Genomic DNA, 20,054 nt, shown 5'->3' on the forward strand with positions numbered 1-20,054 from the left:
GAATTAACTCTAATTTCCTAGTGACCAAGGTCAGATGAGTCCAGATAGGCCTCAGCTGTTCTTACCTAGCACATATGTTCCAGTATTGTTGGTAATTTATTTACTGTAATAAAAAATTAAAATGCAAATCTCAGCCAAATTCTCCTTTACCAAGAGAGACCTTGGTCAGGACCATTTTCAAACCATGCATTAGGGATTATTACATGTGACTTTTTCCTAACAAAATAAGAAATATTATTATAACATTTGTATCCACATATTTAGGTTAATATTAGAAACAGAATTCATCATGTGGAATTTATTAAGAGGAAATAATTTGAGTAAGTGTCCAATACCAACAAATTTACTTTGGTAATTATGAAAAATGGTCAGAAATTCCTGTCTCTTATTTTGGTAATTTCACCATATTCATCATGCACTAAAGTCCGGCGAGTTCTGCCAGACATTATGGTTTAGAAGGCAAAAATTTTTTCCTGAATGTTTTTTTTAAATTGAAATAAGTGGATTCTTAACAAGAAGTATTTTTTTAGGCTATTTCAAGACGTTTTGGAGGTTGTACCACTTGATTAACATTTTTAAAGAATCTGAGTTGTAGTCAATACTTCTAATATTATATGTAATAGACCTTATCAAAAATAGTACTGGATTGTCTGTGTTCTTGATACTTCGTGGCTATGATAGTTCAAACAAGATTAATGTTTAAGATTTGTCATTTCATTTGTAAAGGTAAACTTTCTTCTAGAATGTACTTAAAAAGTTAATTTTAAATTCTTGCTTCTGGAGGTCACATAAATATTGATATGTTATTTTCTTATCATTTTTACACTGACAGGGTTAATGATCACAATATGGTTTCTAAATTTTAATTTGCATTTGAAAGGAGGCAAAACAAATGAAGATGAAGAATTCATTTGTGAAAAAAATTTCATTTGGTACTGAAGAATTTAAACTAAGGTTATATTTTTTTTTAAATGAAGATGGCTTTCTATTTGTAAAATATGTTTTTCCCAATAAGAAAAGATCTATACAAATGGTACAAGAGTAATCCTTACTTTAGTAGCTTTCATAACATTTTCTAACACACAGAAACAAAATTTCAAAGCACTATCCTTACATTAATATGTTAACAGTTCTAAAAATCACTCTAAAATGCTCAGGGAAAGCATTGCATAAAACCATTAGTTATTTGAGATCTGCAAAGAGCCAAATAATTTCAGGTTGCAAATTTAGAGTTCTGCCAGAAACCCAAACTAATATATCCTTAAATTTTAAATCATTAGCTGTATGTTTAAAATATTTCAAGTATTTAAACTAAATGCTCTTTTTAAAGCACAAATCACTTGGCATCTGGGAATTTTTAAAAAGTGTTGTATTTCTTATTTTTTGTAAGTTTATTCTTGACAAGACTCTTTTCTTTTATGCTCTATTGAAAACTATTATGAAAAGATTGTGCCTTATGAACTAGTTTTATTTGTTTTGTGCTGATGTAGCAAAACCAAGTCAGCTTACAAACCTCAGCATTCTGATAAAATAAACACTGCTAAAAAAAAAAAAAAAAAAAAAAAAAATAAACACTGCTAAACGTTGACACCCTAAATCCATCAGATTCAACACAGAAGAAAAAGTGTCTTTAATGTGAGGCACAAAAACAACAACAAAAAAGAAATTGATTCTAGTGTTCAGAATGACAGGGTACGTTGCTTAAGAAAATGAGATTTTATTTAGAAAATTTTAAATAAGCTTTTTCTCTGTAGTGCTTTGACTTTCATTGCATTTCAAGAAATGTGTTTGAGTCACCATATCATTTATTTGCTCAACTTTATTTATCTAAATTATTATTTACAACATAACTGTGAAGATAATACTTAAGAATGTTTCTCATTTTTGTTAATCATCTTACTATGTAATTAAAATTCTTCCATAAAATCATGATCTTATAAATGCTATCATCCCTTTTTACAAATCTACCTTCATTGGCAATTTTTCTTTTTTCTTATGAAGTAGCCTCATTTCTCTCATCTGTGTAGTAAAGGAGTAAAATAAGATTTCTTTTTTCACTAATTGAATATTTATCTTATTTGGCTACCTCTACCTGAACAGCTTCTCCCATTATGCTTAATTTGTCATTATCTCAATGCTTTTCTTACAAAGAATTACATTATTTCATGCTTAGCTCATTACCTGACTTTCATTTTTCATATTTCTCTTAAATAACACATTCTTTTGGAAAGTCTTTCCTCACCAGGTTGGCAGCAGTGATGCACAGAGCCAAACTATGTGCCAATTCCTGAGTCTGTCCTGGTGTTCTATGTAGGTGCTTGCTTCTCTGTAGCACCAAAGCTAGAAAACCTTCACAGCCTGTACATTTTAGTTCAGCAGCTTAGTTCCCATCCATGATTTTACCTTGTCCCTTCATGATGGTTGGTAGCTACTTCACTGAATGAAACCAATCTTAAACACGGCAGGTTAAGCAAAACATCGTATATGGGGTTCTTTCAACATGTCCCATCTTTCACCTCCAATCTTTAGTTCACATTGCAACTTGGTATGTCCTTCCTTCTAAGCAAGTTTACATACAACTTTCACACTCAGTATACAAATATTGTTAATTTCAGTTTGAATTACTTGCTTACTGACTTTAAATGAATTTTTATTCCTAATCTTTCATTTGTACAGCTTCCAGCTATTGATTTTAACCTCAAAGATCTATAGTCTATTTTACTTTGAAAATTTTCAACATTTTTCTAATTTATTAAAAATAAATCTAGCTGAGACTTCTTGTTTTTTCCTTAAATAATACATCTTAGAGTATCAATAAAATTTCACATGTATTTAATATTAATATTTTAAAATCAAAGGTCAAGTTAATTGCAGTGTTTTAAATCTTCTGTTATTCTACTTGAGATTCATCTTATTAGAAACTTTGCGTTATTGTCTTTCTTTCTCTGGCTTTTTAAACCTCTCTTTTCTCCTGGAACCTCCCCACTGACATTTAAACATGTTCAATCTCTTTAATCTTTGAAAGTCTTACTTAAACCAAAATATTCTTCTGTCTACTGACATGGATATCCTATTCTTCAGAGTCCTACTTACTGATATATATAAATATTTATAGAAATAAAAATATATAATCAGTAAATGTAAATATATAGTTTATCTTTGGATACACGCACACACACACATATATGTATGTACTGATTATTGTGGAGATCACATATATACATAGATATATGTGTGTGTATATATATATATTATATATATAATATATATATATATATTTTCTTTTTTGACACTTACTGGCTCTATTTAACTTTCATTAACTTTCTCCAAATCCTTCCTTAATCCACTTCCATGTGACTTCTAAATACTTGACTCCACTAAATGAGCTCTTGCTAAATAACTAAGGAACTTTCTCTTGCTAAGTCCAAGGAATACATTTTTCCCCCACAAATCACTACAAGTGATCATTCGTTCACTAAACACCTTCTTGCCTTGATTTCTGCAGCCCCCAAATTTCCATATTTTCTTCCTTTTTCTTCACTTTTTTGTGTGTCTCATTTGCAGGCTCAGTTTTCTCTGCCAGCCACTGAAATTCAAAATTGCACTGAGTTTGATCCTAGGGTTCTTCTGTGATCTTCTTTCCTCATCTATCCACTACTTTGTCCAGGAGGACTCCAGAATCTGTATTTTCAGCCTTTACCTTTCCCCTGTACTCCAAAGTTAGATATCTGCCTTCACATGGCAGACCTGTTTCTTAAGTACCTCCAACCTTGTTTTGATGTTCTTTGCTTTCTTAGTTTAAACTAGAAACCAATTAGTCTCAGTAATGACCAAGCCCTAGCCATAACACACACACACACACACACACACACACACATATGCATATGCACATGCCCACACTTTGAAGTCTTAGTTTTCTCTTTATCTCCAACACCACTTCCCTTAGTGCAAGTACTGTTTCCCACCTAGATTGCTGCTATGTATTACTAAGAGCTGTGGTGGGGGCATCATAGCCACCACATTTGTTAACTGTATTTGTTAACTGGTCTTACCCAAAGGAAAAACAAACGTTTAGTGTCTTCATGACAGGAATTGTTTTATAACTTAAAGTGCCCACATAAATTAAGCTCTTTTCTTCCCAGAGAGACTGCATGGTAGATGCACTTCTCTTATTTGATGATTATATTTCAAGGATGGCTCCTGGGTTCTTGAGAAAGATGGTCCTGAACTGTAAAGCTGATGAGAGGCTTTTAAAAAGCATCTGAAAGATGCAAATGAAGAATTTAAAATTACATATTTTCTGAAGTGAGTAATCTAAGAAAAAGAGTAAAGGGACCTCAATGGTTGGACCATCTGGTTTCTGGAAAGGCCAGGATAGAAATGAGGTTAGGGGCCTGGACACAGGAAAAATCTCATCTAAAGCTGAGAAAGCTGAGGGAAACAGTAAGGTCACCTTGGTCACCCCTTTCTCTGTCATCTTTCTAGTCAAATATCTCTGTCATCTTCAGGTACCATGTTCTTTGACTCTATATGCTCCAGCCAAAGCATACTTCCTTCAAGTATGCCAGCCTATCAATTTTATGTCCAAGATGACATCTCTTAACTGCTTTTCCCTCTGTCTAGAAAGTTCTTCGCTTCTGATTATGAACTTACTTGGACTCAGCCTTTCTCAGTTCATGATCCTTCTTCAGGGCATTCTTTCCTTCTTTCTGTCTTTTTAACTTTTTCCTACTTCTCTGGAGATTTCTTTAAACTTTGTTCAGATTTTACTTTCTAATATTTCACTTGAGGCTTTCATTTTTGATATGAGACTTTTAATATGTATTTGTTCCCTGAATGTGTTTTCTTTCAACTGAATCCTTTAATTAATTAATTAATTAATTTTCATTTATGCAGTATCTTTTACCTCTCTGAAGGCATGTATGCCTTTTTTTTCCCCCCTTTATATTCCATATTAGAGGCTCCCTTCAAATATCTGGTTATCTTTGGTGTTTGATGATAAAGGCTCACTGGAAACTCTGGTAGCTTGCTCAAGACTGAAAAATTGAGCTTTATTAGAGGGTGATGTGTTGGATCATTTTGTTGGGAATCCATGATATGTGTCTTTACATAGAATCAATGTAGTGTAATGATTAAAAACATGAATTTGGTAGCTAGTCTGTCAATGTTTGATTCCTGGTGTTGCCACTAACTGGCCACATAAATTTGGGCAAATTATTAACCTCTCTGTTTTCTATTTTCCTCATTTGAAGGATGGCTGAAAGGTACTTATCACCTAATAGAAATCTTGTAAAATGATTTAATATTTATATAATTAATAATGATGCCTCACACATGTTGAACTTTATGTGTTTTAACTGGTCATTATTATTTCTCTAGTGCAGTCCAGTTTCACTTGAAAAAAAATCTTCTATTGTTTCTACTGGAGGAATTCTAAGGAGCAGGTCAGAAACAGGACTGACTGACCTCAACGTTGGGTGTAGACTCCAACTTCTTTCTTCTGGTTTTAACGTGGCCTGCCCTGGCTAACCTGTGTCCAGTGTGTTCTTGTTTTGTCTCTAGAGAATAAAACCTCTAGTCCTCTGCTTGGATGGAACGGAGCACTCACTATGCTGCTCAGAGAAAGAAGGGGGAAACAAGCATCTAACTTTTTTAAAAGACATTCTTTCAATAATTTTTACTTTTGTTAGATCTTTGATCATTCTGGCTTTGAGAGAGACATAGAAATGCCAATCTCTGTAAGTTTTGTGGGCAGGAGAGTGTTCTAAATTTACTTAACGGAGTTACAATTCATCTATCTTCTTTCCAGCTTCCAAAATTTTGTTTCCAGTTGTACATTTTCCCATTCTTTTTCATCTTGTGGTTTCTTACCATAGGAGAAACATGTACTCAGAGATGGTATTCAACTTGCCATCTCTGTCACAGTTTTTGGTCTTTTTTTTTTTTTTTTTAAGAAAACTAACATAAAGCATTTAGTGGTATACTTTCTTTTTAAAAAATAATAGGAATTATAAAAATATCTCACTATTATATAGTGTACTTGCACATAGTGTATTATATTTTGTGCTTACACATAGTATCTTATTATATTTTGTGATTTTTCACAAGAAACACTAAGAAGTTGGCAAAGATATTTGACTATTATGCAAACTGAAATTCAAAGATATTAAGTGGCTTGCATAAGACATAGATTCCATTAATAAGAGATATACAGCTGGTGATCATTATTTCTGACTCAGCCTACATTATTCAGATAGATCTATAAATTACTTAAGTAATAGGTGACCAACTATTTCTGAATGGTCAGATTTATAGAGAAAAAAAGCATCCTAAATTTCATATTCAGGCTATGAGTTTATTCTGATACTTAGTTCAAATACTTTGTAAATTTCTTATCTTCTTTAAATTTGAGGGTTTCAGTCAAATTCATGTTGTGCAGACCTTTTTTTTTTAAACCTGACACATTAGATTCTTTTCACTCCTATATGTAAAAGAAGTAATAAGATTGTCAGAAGATGCTAAAGATTAGTCCACCTTTTTAACTTTCTGTAGAAATAGGAAAGAAATGAATATCATCTCCCTGCCCCACGCATACAGAGTCACAGAGGCAGTGATGATTTTTAATAATATCTCTTAATAGCCATAAATAGGAGGTGCAAACAAGTGACTATGCTAAATTGGAAATTGAAGTCAAGAATGGCAACAAATCAAGCAAACAAGCCACACATATCTGTGTGTCCAGCAGATAGTATTTTTAAATTGAAATATTTCTTGTTCGGGTTTTTAAATTTTTTTTTTAAAGATTTTGTTTATTTATTTGACAGACAGAGATCGCAAGTTTGGCAGAGAGGCAGGCAGAGAGAGAGAGAGAAGGAAGCAGGCTCCCTGCTGAGCAGAAAGCCCGATGCGGGGCTCGATCCCAGGACCCTGGGACCATGACCTGAACTGAAGGCAGAGGCTTTAACCCACTGAGCCACCCAGGCACCCAGGGTTTTTAAATTTTTATTAAAAGAAATAAAACAATTTGGGTGACTTTTCTATCTACACCCATTTGACAGTTTTAAGAATAATAGAAATATTTACATCTTCTGCAGGTAGGAAAGATGAGTGAAGTTGTACAAAAATCATAGACAACAGGGGCACCTGAGTGGTTCAGTGGGTTAAAGCCTCTGCCTTCGGCTTGGGTAATGATCCCGGGGTCCTGGGATTGAGCCCCACATCGGACTCTCTGCTCAGCGGGGAGCCTGCTTCCTCCTCTTTCTCCCTGCCTGCCTCTCTGACTACTTGTAATCTCTGTCTATCAAATAAATAAATAAAATCTTAAAAAAAATCAGAGACAATAGATTTCTGAAAGTCTGAAGTAACTCAGTAGGAGATACTTGTGTAGCAATGGATTATTCAAAATGATTAATTTCAAAATTACTATCAATAGTAATTCTAGGAAGTACTCATAGAAATAAAATATCAGTGCAGCCCACTTAAGCCCCCATGTTGCATCACCACTTCCTCATATCAGGGAGATCATATGATAGTTGTCTTTCTCCGCTTGACTTATTTAGCTAAGCATGATACGCTCTAGTTCCATCCATGTTGTCGCAAATGGCAAGATTTCATTTCTTTTGATGGCTGCATAGTATTCCATTGTGTATATATACCACATCTTCTTGATCCATTCATCTGTTGATGGACATCTAGGTTCTTTTCATAGTTTGGCTATTGTGGACATTGCTGCTATAAACATTTGGGTGCACATGCCCCTTTGGATCACTACGTTTGTATCTTTAGGGTAAATACCCAATAGTGCAATCGCTGGGTCATAGGGCAGTTCTATTTTCAACATTTTGAGGAACCTCCATGCTGTTTTCCAGAGTGGCTGCACCAGCTTGCATTCCCACCAACAGTGTAGGAGGGTTCCCCTTTCTCCGCATCCTCGCCAGCATCTGTCATTTCTTGACTTGTTTATTTTAGCCATTCTGACTGGTGTGAGGTGATATCGCATTGTGGTTTTGATTTGTATTTCCCTGATTGGGAGGGAGACAAGCCATAAGTGACTCTTAATCTCACAAAACAAACTGAAGGTTGCTGGGGGGATGGGGTGTGGGAGAAGGGGGTGGGATTATGGACATTGGGGAGGGTATGTGCTTTGGTGAGTGCTGTGATGTGTGTAAACCTGGTGATTCACAGACCTGTACCCCTGGGGATAAAAATATATGTTTATAAAAAATTAAAAAAAAAATCAGTGCAGCAAAGCATTCAAAGAATTTTATATGCAAATGAATTTTGTAAAATCCTTATTTCAATTAAAGTCATAGATAAAATACTTCTAATGTAAAATAATTCTACATTCACATTAATTTAAAATTAAGCTATATATATCTGTAAAGGATAGCTTGGGATTGGTTTTTAATTTCTTGGTTTTCAGTTGTTAAAAAGTTTGATCTGTTTACATAACAACATTAATAATGGATATGTTATACTGTTAAAAATGTAATTCTATTCTTTAAAATTTCCTATGATATATAGTCTTTAAATCAGAAAATGCTACTTTAATATAAAATTTTTATAATACATAATATTATGAAATTCTAATATATAATATAAAAAATATTATAAAAAGAAAGACATAATTATGTATTATTTTACAAGTTTATAGACATATTTGAATGATTAGTGTCATTGTAAATATTCCATTCCCTCCCTCTTTGAGACAAAAATATTAATGTTCAAGTTTTATTTAAATTAAATTTTATCAATGAATGGAATGTGTTATTAGAAATTGGAAATCATGTAACTAAAGCAATAAAACATCGATTGTTAATACTCTTATAACTGAAACGAAAGAGAGAATTTCAGTAATTTATGGTCAATACAAGCAAAAATAACTTCCTGTACACTTTTTGTATGCTTTTTTTTCTCTCTGCTTGGTTTTGTTGTTGGAAAGTATGCCCATGTTATGATACCACACTATCACTCTCTGTTAAAGAGTTACATTTTATATTATCAACTGATGAGTATGCCGTTTTCATGACATACATTTTTAGAATTATTATTTATGGGATTGTGTATTATCACTAAATCAAAAACTATGTGCAATTTAATTTTTTATGTAAAATCCCAATCTGCAGGTGAGCTTTAATTTTGATTTTATTTTGTATTTAGGCCTCTCTTAATGCAAATCCTTAGGAGATAAGTTCTGTACCTTTGAAAGGAAGGGAATTTATTCTGGCTATCCTCATTATGTTACTGATTTGGAAAGCCAAATGCATCTGTGCAAAATCTATCAGTTTTAACTATTCCAATAAGGATTTCATCATAACCTTAAATATTCATTTCATTTTTCTTATTTCCAACATATGATTATTTTACTTTAAAATAATTGACATGCCACCATAGTTTCTCAAATTTGTAATCCTGTCAATCTTATTCTAGATGTTCTAGCTGCTATCTTTATCTTTTAAACTTCAAGCTGTTGGCTTTTGGTACGCTTTCGTGTTTCACTGGAGAACAAAGGTTTGCATTTCTACCCTCTCTTAGCCCTAATACTATACCTGTTTTTGGAAGGCAGTCATTGTACATTTAGGTTTTTCCTCCCAGTACATGTAAGGTTTTTCTTCTATCGTCATTGGAACTGTGTCTGAATTTTTCAAAGTATTATTGTGCACCGGCCTTCTGGTGGAAGAAGTGGTAATATCCCATTTATGACCTAGCACATGTAAAACTAAATACATGCTTAAGGTGTAGAAAGATTGCATATCTATTTATTTGAAAACAGTTTTAACTTTTTATGCCAGTGCAATGAATATAGTGAATATTGTCCTTGTGTTTATAGCTTCAGAGTATTTTTGTTTTGTTTTGTTTTGTTTTGTTTTTGTATTTGTGTAAGAATTTAACTAGGGTTAGGGTTTCCAGATGAGCTTTTAATAAGCAGATGTTAACCTTTTCCATGGTTTCGTTTTACCAGTGCCTTCTGAACAAAACCAATTTCTTTCCTTCACTAATGAAATCCTAGTCAAGCCTTATCAAGGATTTTCAGGTGGACATAAGATCTATTCAATTTTATCGGTCCAGGAATCTTGATCTGAATGATAGATTTCTTGTTGTTTTGAGTCAGGCTAAAAGAGGTTCTGTGGTGTCCAGACTGTGTCCCAGTGGAAATTTTTATTTGTAACAAATTGCCTTTATTTGTTCAGCCTATATATTTGTGTATATTTGGAGGATAATGTGACATTGGTTTTATAGTCACCATGCAGGGAAAAACAAAAACAAACAAAAAGTCAAGGTTTTGCAGTGTCAGTTGGTGTCCAGTGTCAGTGTCTTCCAAATTTGATGTTATAGTTATGGTGAAAAATAAAATTATACACTTGAGATACGCATGTGAAATACAAGCACAAATTCCTCCTATTAATATTGATATTCTCTTTTTTATTGCCTTCTAAGATTTACCAGCTATGCATTTTTAACATAAGTTATTTTTGAAATGTTTGTTAAATAATTCAGTGTTAAACCTGGACGTATGAGATGAGGAATTGTGTAGATATTACTATTATTAGTAAAACAATTAGGGTAGTATGGGTAAATTAAATACAGTGAATTCCATCTAAATATTGTAGGATCACGTGGAAACTAAGAAATATCTTTCTTACCCATTTTATTTTTCCCCTAGAAATCAAAAATATCTACGTATGACAAAATGTGGGCCTTTATGAGTAGCAGGAGGCAGTCAGTACTCGTCAAAAGTAATGAAGAAGGAATCCAGAGAGTCCTCACCTCTGATTATGCTTTCCTAATGGAGTCCACAACCATTGAGTTTGTTACCCAGCGGAACTGTAACCTGACACAGATTGGCGGCCTCATCGACTCCAAAGGTTATGGTGTTGGCACCCCCATGGGTAGGTTTTATGTCAGTCCCTGGTTCTTTGTTCATTAATCTTAGTCACTGTGAGAAGGGAAACAGTGGCTCCGTATGCCATTCGGAATTCTGTTTTTAACAAATCTATCTTGTTATGTTCTGTTACGGTACAAAACCAGGAAGCAATTTGGACATCGGCTTCTAAACAGGTAAGTAACAAAAGAAAAATTTATTTCTACCAAAATCGTCAGCAGACATGTCTGTGTATCAGTGATGTCTTTTACACATCAATGTAAAAGACCCTCTCCATTCTACCTTTAAAAAATATTTTAGGAATAAAAGCTTTTGCATTTTATTTTTCAGATTTGTGGCTTATGGGTATAGTATTTGAAAGTTAATATAGTGTAGAATTGAGTATAATATTAGAAAATTAATGAAAAGAATGGGCCACGAATGGTTCATTGATTTCTGTGGATATTTGTTCTACTGTTTTATATTAGAGAAGGTATTTGTTTTATTTAAGAGAAATAGCAGACTGTTTACCAGTAACATATCTAGAATATTTGACACCAGGATTAGTTATTTTTAACAACCTTTTTCTTTCATATGGCAAAGTTATTTTCAATAATAAACATGAAATGAAATAAAGTATAAAAAAAGAAGTAAAAAGAGAAAGGATAACAATTGCCAGAAGAGACAATGAAAACTCTGATGTATTAAAGTTCATATATGTGTATAACGTATATGAATATGTCTATGTATATACATATTCATGACAAATGTATTCATATATAACATGACAGTTCACATGTACATGTGGTGGGCATAATAATGGCTCCCCAAAATGTCTACAACCTAACCCCCAAAACATGTGAATATGTTACCTTTTATGACAAAAGGTACTTTGCAAATGTGATTAAGGTAAGGATCTCGAGTTGGGGAGTCTACCCTGGTTTAACTAGGTGGGTCCTTATAAGAAAGAGGAACAAATTAAGGAAGTCACAGTTAAGGAAGCATGATGATGGAAGAAGTGAAAGGAAGAATATCTTAATCCATTTGGGCACCTACAACAAAATACCAGAGATGGGGTGGCACATAAACAGCAGAAATTTTTCACAGCTCTATAAACTGGAAGTCCATGATCTGAGTGCCAGCTGACTCCCTGTAGTAAGACTTGCTTCTTGTTTAATAAACAACCATCTTCTCACGGTGTCCTCACATGGTGGAATGGTCAGGGATCTCTCCGGAGCCCCTTTTATAAAAGGGCTAATCTCATTCATGAGGGTACCATCTAATGATTAATTGGGCCCCACCTCCAAATACCATTATATTGAAGATTAGGTTTCAGTATAGGAATTTGGATGGTCATAAACATTCAGATCATGGTATCAGGGAGTTGAGAGGAGGAAGAGACAGAGAAAGATTTGAAAATGCTACCTGCTGAACTGAACATGGAGGAAAGGGCCACAAGCCAAGGAATGCAGATGACATCTTGGAGTTAGTTTAGAATGCAAGGAAAAAAATTATTTCCTAGAGGTCGGAGAAGGATTGCAGCCTTGCAGACATACCACTTTTAGAACTTCTGACCCTTAAAACTATCAGATAATTCATTTGTATTTTTTGAAGCCACTAAATTTGTGGTGATTTTTTTGTTGTTATTGTTTAGATTTTATTTCTTTATTAGAGAGAGAGAGTGCTCATACTCACAGGAATGGGGTGGGGGCAGAGAGAGAGGGAGCAGCAGGCTCCCTGCTGCGCAGGGAGTCAGTGTGGGGCTCAGTCCCAGACCCCAGGATCATAACCTGAGCCCAAGGCAGATGCTTAACCAACTGAGCCATCTAGGTGTCCTGAGATGATTTGTTACAACAGAAACAGGAAACTATACAAAAGGAAAAAAAAAAACATATTGACATGTTTTAATTACATCAATGTGTTTTTTGAAATGAAGGGGAAAACAGCTATTCACTGGCCCATCACAGTAAGAAATAACAACATTATAATTTTTCTGAGTCTTGACTTCTGCAAATTTTTAATTGATTGGTCACAACTGATCTTCATGTATTTATATTTAGTAAATAGCATAGCCATATTTACTTGTCAATTTGGCTTTACTCGTAAATTTAATTAGTTTTAATTGAGAAAAATTTCTTTCAAATGAACATATATACAATGGTTAGAAAGTTAGGCATAGATTTATGGAAATCTAATTTCATGAGCAATTCCAGAAAGTACAATACTATAAATGTCTTTGTTTCTTTGAGATCATTTCTAGCAACTTTCAAATGTCTGGGAAATCCCAAACTTTTCGACCATAATGACTTCACCAAAAAATTTCTACACTAAATTTTACTATATCTGGTAAAGTTTTCTCAAATTTATCAAATAGTTCAAAGTAGTTTGGACTGGTTTTGAGAGAGCTTTGAGACACTAGCTCCTATTAAACTGCATATATATATATATATTTTTTAAGGTTTTATTTATTCATCTGAGAGAGAGACAGAGAGAACACAAGCAGAGAGAGAGGGAGAAGTAGATTCTCCGCAGAGCTGGGAGCCCAACCTGGGGCTCAATCCCGGGACCTGGAGATCATGACCTGAGCAAAGGCAGATGCATAACCATCTGAACCACCCAGGCGCCCCAACATATTTCTATATATATATTGTAGACCCAAATAATGATTCCGTATTCACTGTAGAAGTGAAAACAAGCAAACAAAAAAATCCACAAAATCTTGGATTCTTATTCCCCAGTTATGCAAGTGTCGCTGAGATCACCTGTTGTGGGGGGTGGGGATGGGGGTAAACTATATAAAGGACATTTTCCAAATTAGTTTCCAAGTGGAATACAATGTTTATGAAAGATCATGGAATTAAATGTATGTTAATTCAAAGCTTAATAAAAGCTGTGTTATTAAAACTCAACAGTAATAATTTAGAATTTAGATGTACAGAAGATATTTCTGAGGTGGAATATTTTTATTTTTGACATGTTTGCCTTGCTAGTGTGTGTAATAGTGGATGTTATTGTTGTTTTTAAATTCTGCATACAAAATGAACACCTTTATTGCCTCAATCAGGGAAAACCCTCCCAAACAAAGCCTTGTTGTTGTTATTCCAATTTATGTATTAATTCAGAAGTTTTATAATTAACTCTAATATATGATAAATATTTATTAATGGTTGAGTATTCTTAATTATTACCTGAGGAGCAAAGTTTTTTGTTAATGGAGTGCTCCAGCTGTGGCATTCGCCATGGTTAGGTCTGGTATGATTCTTTCCCTCAGTAAGAATTGCATAATGAACGCAAGAACTTCGTGAGTTCATGTACCATTTATTTGGAATTTGTGGTGAATGACTCTATGCCATTTTTTCAAGTATACTCATTTATGAATTGGAGTATAAGCAAATTTATATTTTAGACTATAGACTGATAATGTGCTATTAGAAAGTATCATCATTTGCAACAATCTTGCAATTCCCTAGAGGGTATTATGCTAAGTGAAGTAAGTCAGACAGAGGAAAACAAATACTGTGTGATTTCACTTACATATGGAATCTAAAAATCAAAATGAAGAAGGAAAACAAAACAGAAACAGATTTATAGATACACAAAACAAACATACAAAAAGCAGTTTTCAGTCCCACCATACCCCTGACACTCTTTACTAAAAGATAGAGGCTTATTAATAAAATATAAAACAATTCAAAATATTGATAGATATATAAGCTATATTTTAATGTACCTTTTTAAATTGAGGAAAATACCAGGCATAGCACCTAGAATTTCTATTTCCTCTAATTTTAAGCTTATCTTATAGATAAGATGAAAAAAACAGCCAAATTAAACTATAAACCTCAGGATGTAGATTTTTTTTCCGTTATCTGTTCAACTTAGCTGATCAGATCAACTTTTGTCCTTTTGAAGAAACCTGAGTTATTGTGGAAAATATCCATTGATATTGGCAAGGGCAATGCAAGAGGTATATTGTATTATATATCTAAGTGGAATCATTTTTTGTAGTGTATATATTAATGGGGTATAGTAGCATATTAGTGTTTTCATCAAAGTAATTTTTTTTAAAGATTTTACTTGTTTATTTGACAGACAGAGATCACAAGTAGGCAGAGAGGCAGGCAGAGAGAGAGAGAGAGGAGGAAGCAGGCAGAGAGCCCAACTTGGGGCTCGATCCCAGGACCCCGGGATCATGACCTGAGCCGAAGGAACGCAGAGGCTTTAACCCACTGAGCCACCCAGGCACCCCATCAAAGTAATTTTTTAAAATTAGGCAATAGCACATGATAAATTTCTAACTTTTGTAAGGACATTCTTGGAATTTGAATGTAAAATTATCAGTACATAGGAATACAAATTTTAAAAATCTGAAAAATTACTATGATACAGAAAAATGATAGACCAAGACTATTTTAGCATGTTCTTCTTTATTTTCACTGCCAAATATTAATTTAAATTTATTAACCTCTCATTATCACTAAAGGTTATTTAATGCATGTAGCATATATTTTATTTTTAGCCTAACTCTGAATGAGATAAATTTAAAAACAGTAATGTAAAGGAATAATAATCAAATCAATCACCTGGAAGTATTGCAATATATATCTTGTTTTTCTTATTCAGAGAACTTGACTTCACTTTGACATGATAACATTAAGTTCTTTAACAAATTATATTTTATTCATTCATAACATGGCATAAAACCAAAATTATTTTGAGACTCAGTCCGTTATGAGTGAGTCTTAACTCTCTTATATAACTTCATTAAAGAAGTATAATCTAAAAAGAGGCATCTCATACTTCACTTTCTTAAATTCTTGACTTCTAAGGAAAAGATTCCAGGCAGTAATTTATGATTTACTCTATCATTACCTCTACTAGAAATATGGCTTTGTGAATTATTTATATTTATTTAGTCATTAGTAAACACAAGGACATGTAACTCTAGTACTTGAATGAGAATCTGACTTGCCATAAACTTTCAACCAATATCATAATCTATATTTTTCAATGAGTTAATTAACATTTGCCTTTTGTTTCGTTGCTGTTCAAGCATATTGAAGATTATTTGTAATACAACATATTTATTTAGTTTCAAAATTTTGTTTAATCACAAACAAAAAAAAATTCATTCAGGTATGAATAAAGTATTATTTGAGGCTCTTGTTCTTTTGCAGTAAGAGTTAAGGAGATAAATATATTCACAGTAGAGGACTATGGGCTCAAGTTCTATGAATTCAGATTAGTGCCAGAAACTCCCCAGGATTTTGAGTTTGTATTCTGCAGGAGCCATAGTCCATAGTGAAAATTTCATCTTTACTAATACTGTAAATGTGATTAAAGAGAAGAAATCCTTTTGCTTTTATTGTTGTTCAAATCACCAGATATTGTCATGGAGGCACATGAGGTTAAGTGGAGAAGGTTAAAATGGAAAATACTTTGTCTGTTTTGGAGTGGGAAATCAGAAATATTTAAAAAATTGTGTATATTTTCCTTAACCCCCCAAAAGCCCATGCAGTTTCTTGTTAGCCTGCTAGGCCTCCTCCAGCGTGATTCCTCTAGGGGCCTGCCATCACCATTCATCATTCTGAGTATGATGAGAACTGCCCAAAGTGTGTTGTGAAATCGCTGAATGACTCCAATATAAGCTATTTAATTAAGGAAGCTCTGTTTACACAAAAATAACTTTAGTGGAGCAATCAACAATGATGTGAAGGTAAATGCTAAATAAGCATAAGCCGGCTTAATTAAGCTTGGGGTGACATTCTATCCCTTTCCGTTTTCCTGACTGCAGCAGTGTTATTTCAACGTGATATGTACTGTATGGTAGATTTTTGAAGCTGTAGGTGTTCTTACTCTTAACGGAACTTCCTATTTCATTTAAAAGAATTTGAAAAAAAGAAAAAAAAAATTCTAGATGAGGTAAAGCATCAAAGCAAATCACTGCAGTTTTCACTAGGGAATATTTAAAATGTGTGAGCAGTTGCAGTCTCTTGCCTTTTAATTCACCATAGGTAATAATCTATTTATCTGAAAAGGGAGCATTTCTGCTTAATGGCATTTTCTATTGCATTACCTCCCTTCTTACTGCCCAGACTAAAAGCCTTCTTGGCTTCTCTCTTTCGAATGGTGAGTGCACATTTTACTTCGAGGACTAGGCAGACTCAGCGGTCCATGAGCTGGTAGGAAAGCAACGGTCTAGAAAAAATCCATTATGGCCAGTTGGGGTTATTTTGCTTTGCTATGTTCAATTTGGTAGAAATATTGTAAAGTGACTGAAGGGTGTCATTAAAACTATTTCTATTTTTAACAACAAGCTAGTGGCGTGCTTCATTCGCTAGTCCTCATCACTTTAATAAATGTGAAATATATGTCAGCTGATGGGGGATGGAGGGATTGTGCTCATTTTCTCTGTTGATGCTAAAAATTTTCTATAATATCATTCGTTCCCATTTTACTTGTTGGGTTAAATCAATAGTAATTTTCATGCAGTCAGTGAATAATTATTTCTGTAAATGAAATGCAAATTAACTTAGTCATATCACAATTATACAACCTGCTGACATATGTAATACATGAAAAATATAAAGCAGAAATATAAAAATGAAATAGAGATTAATGTAACATGGATATATTTATAGTGATTTTTGATACTAAGGTTAGACTTAAAGATAATTTTTTAAAAGATTTATTTATTTATTTTTGAGAGAGAGAGTAGAGAGGGGCAGGAGGAGAGAATCTTTTGGCAAACTCCCTGCTGAGCAGAGAGCCCAATGCAGGACTTGATCCCACAACCTATGAGATCATGACCTAGGCTAAAACCTGGAATCAGATGCTTAATGATTGAGCCACCCAGGCACCCCTAAAGTTAATTTTATCACACACAGAATTATTATATATATTTTATTTCTGTTGTATTTAATTATTTAATTATAAATGTTACGATATATTCTTATTTCATAATAGGATTTTCAAGTTACCTTTAAAAACTGTTCTATAGGGACGCCTGGGTAGCTCAGTTGGTTAGGCAGCTGCCTTCGGCTCAGGTCATGGGATCGAGTCCCGCATTGGGCTCCTTGCTCAGCAGGGAGCCTGCTTCTCCCTCTGCCTCTGCCTGCCATTCTGTCTGCCTGTGCTCGCTCTCTCCCCCTCTCTCTCTCTGATAAATAAATAAAATCTTAAAAAAAAAAAAACTGTTCTATAACATTTTATGTTAATAAATACAAAATAGCAGTAGTCCTATTACTGATTCTCAAGTAACATTAATCTCCTTATAATGCTCTTATACATAATTAGCCTAAAGTAAAAAACGTTGCAATAGGTTGTATCATTGACTCTTTACGGTAGAAGTAGACTACCTTGACATGTGAACAATGTGGAATTTCTTTCTTCACTTCCCTCTTCTAATGTTAAATCCATGAGATCTCACTGCTTCTTTATTTCTTGTTCTTTGATGAAGTGAGAGATATAGAATTGGTACTAGGGGAGGCATGTTGTTTGTTTAAGGCAGATGCCAGTGTTTATAAAAATAGAAATCAGTATGAGAAGCATGTTTTTTCCCTGTTTTGCTCACCATCCATTTCTAGAATTCCCAATTCATCACATAATAAGTACTGTAATATTCATCATTATAGATGCATAAAATAGCCGGCCTTCAGTTCTTCAGCTTTACTGAAATGAATGAATACATTTGTCTTCATTAGTTGAACATAATGCACAAAAATTGATGCAAATTATTCATCTTTCTGCAGGTCAAACCTTCCATTAAAATGCATTCTATTTTTTCATTGCATAAGCAGCATAATTTTAATGTTGGTGAAGTGATTTTGCAAGGCTAAATCAAGATCTAATAACTTTCAGAACCTGAATTAAACCAAAAAAAGTTAAATTATACTTGTATAAGTTGTATATCCCTGGCATATTGTTAAAGTCTAGATTTCATGTCACTGAAAACAGATGAGAGTCTCAGTAAGCTATGCCTGCTCCACAGACATCCTCAATAGACCCTGCGTGCTAGAATCTAGGAAGCTTCCAGGGGGGATTTGATGGTTTATAAGCAACAGTGTGAGCCATCCTCATTAATATTGTAAATGCTGACCAAATGGTGCCCAAACAATGCATGAATAGATAATTTTTATGAAAACAGAGTTGGTTCTCATAGGTTTTATGTGCAAGATCATTTCATTCATTTAGTTGGTTTCTTATTCTGATTAGTCCAAGGTCATAGGTTCAAACTCTATTATGGGTTAGTTAACCGGACTGACTATGCCAGATTGTTATCCTTTGGTTAGAAGGACTGAGTAAAATCAATGAATCACTCTTATTAGAAAAAAAAAAGTACAAGCACGGAGGTGAAATGTGTAAATACTAAATTCCAAAGATGACTGCCTTGCATTTGCTGGCTCTCATGTGAAAGGCGTTTTCTTTGCATGCTATATAGAATGTGTGGACTTTTAGTTAGATGACTTATGTACAAATTCTCATTTCACCTGAGTGTTGCTGGTGTCTTGGTTGAAGTTACTGAGCCTCTTTAAGACTCAACATCATTATCTATAAGTGGAAGAATCACGTCTACACAACTGGGGTGTAATAAGGGTTAAACATATTATATTTATAGTATTTGCATCAGAAAACATGTACCACAGAGAATTACTAAGGATATATCTGTGGTTTTTAAGTTATTTGTATCTTACTTTTATACCCTCTATTCTCTATATATCCAATGTGTGTGTGTGGTTTTTTGTTGTTTTTGTTGCAGTGAAAACTCAAGGATAGGACACATGTGGCATTGTCCATCATTATATGCCTGGAATCTAGCACCTGTGCTACGTGGTATCTATGAGTGTCATATAGTAAAGAAAAAGCAAGCAAACAAACAAAAAACAACAACAAAAACACATGATTCTGACATGGTCCTTGCCCCTAGGGCATTCATATCGTCATCTAGGAAGGAAAGAAGGATGGAAAAACATTAGAATATGATACACCAAATATTGTTTTAGAATATTTGCATGTGTTATGGCACCAAAGAAGAGGGATCCTGTATATATCTATGGTACTCAAGAAAAAGTGTGCAAATATAGGGAAGAGTGAGCAGAAGTTTATCTGAATTAGGGGAATTTCAGCCAGAAAATTGGAGGAAGTGTGAAAATGGGGCTCTCCAGACAATGGGAGGTACAACTAGTGTGTACTG

The 20,054-nt window shown here is 33.8% G+C and overlaps 1 protein-coding gene across 1 annotated transcript in view; it reads left to right on the plus strand.

Moving 5' to 3' along the window:
• GRIK2 (glutamate ionotropic receptor kainate type subunit 2) overlaps positions 1-20,054 on the plus strand; it is a 647,718-nt gene that overhangs the window by 607,871 nt on the left and 19,793 nt on the right. Inside the window, exon 15 of the mRNA XM_004767094.2 lies at positions 10,664-10,889. Coding sequence (XP_004767151.1) covers positions 10,664-10,889 — 226 coding nt within the window. The remainder of the gene's footprint in view (positions 1-10,663; positions 10,890-20,054) is intronic.

The sequence above is a fragment of the Mustela putorius genome, unplaced genomic scaffold (genome assembly GCF_011764305.1).
Source record: "Mustela putorius furo isolate JIRA1106 unplaced genomic scaffold, ASM1176430v1.1 tig00000759_pilon_pilon_pilon, whole genome shotgun sequence".
NCBI classification, from domain to species: Eukaryota; Metazoa; Chordata; class Mammalia; order Carnivora; family Mustelidae; genus Mustela; species Mustela putorius.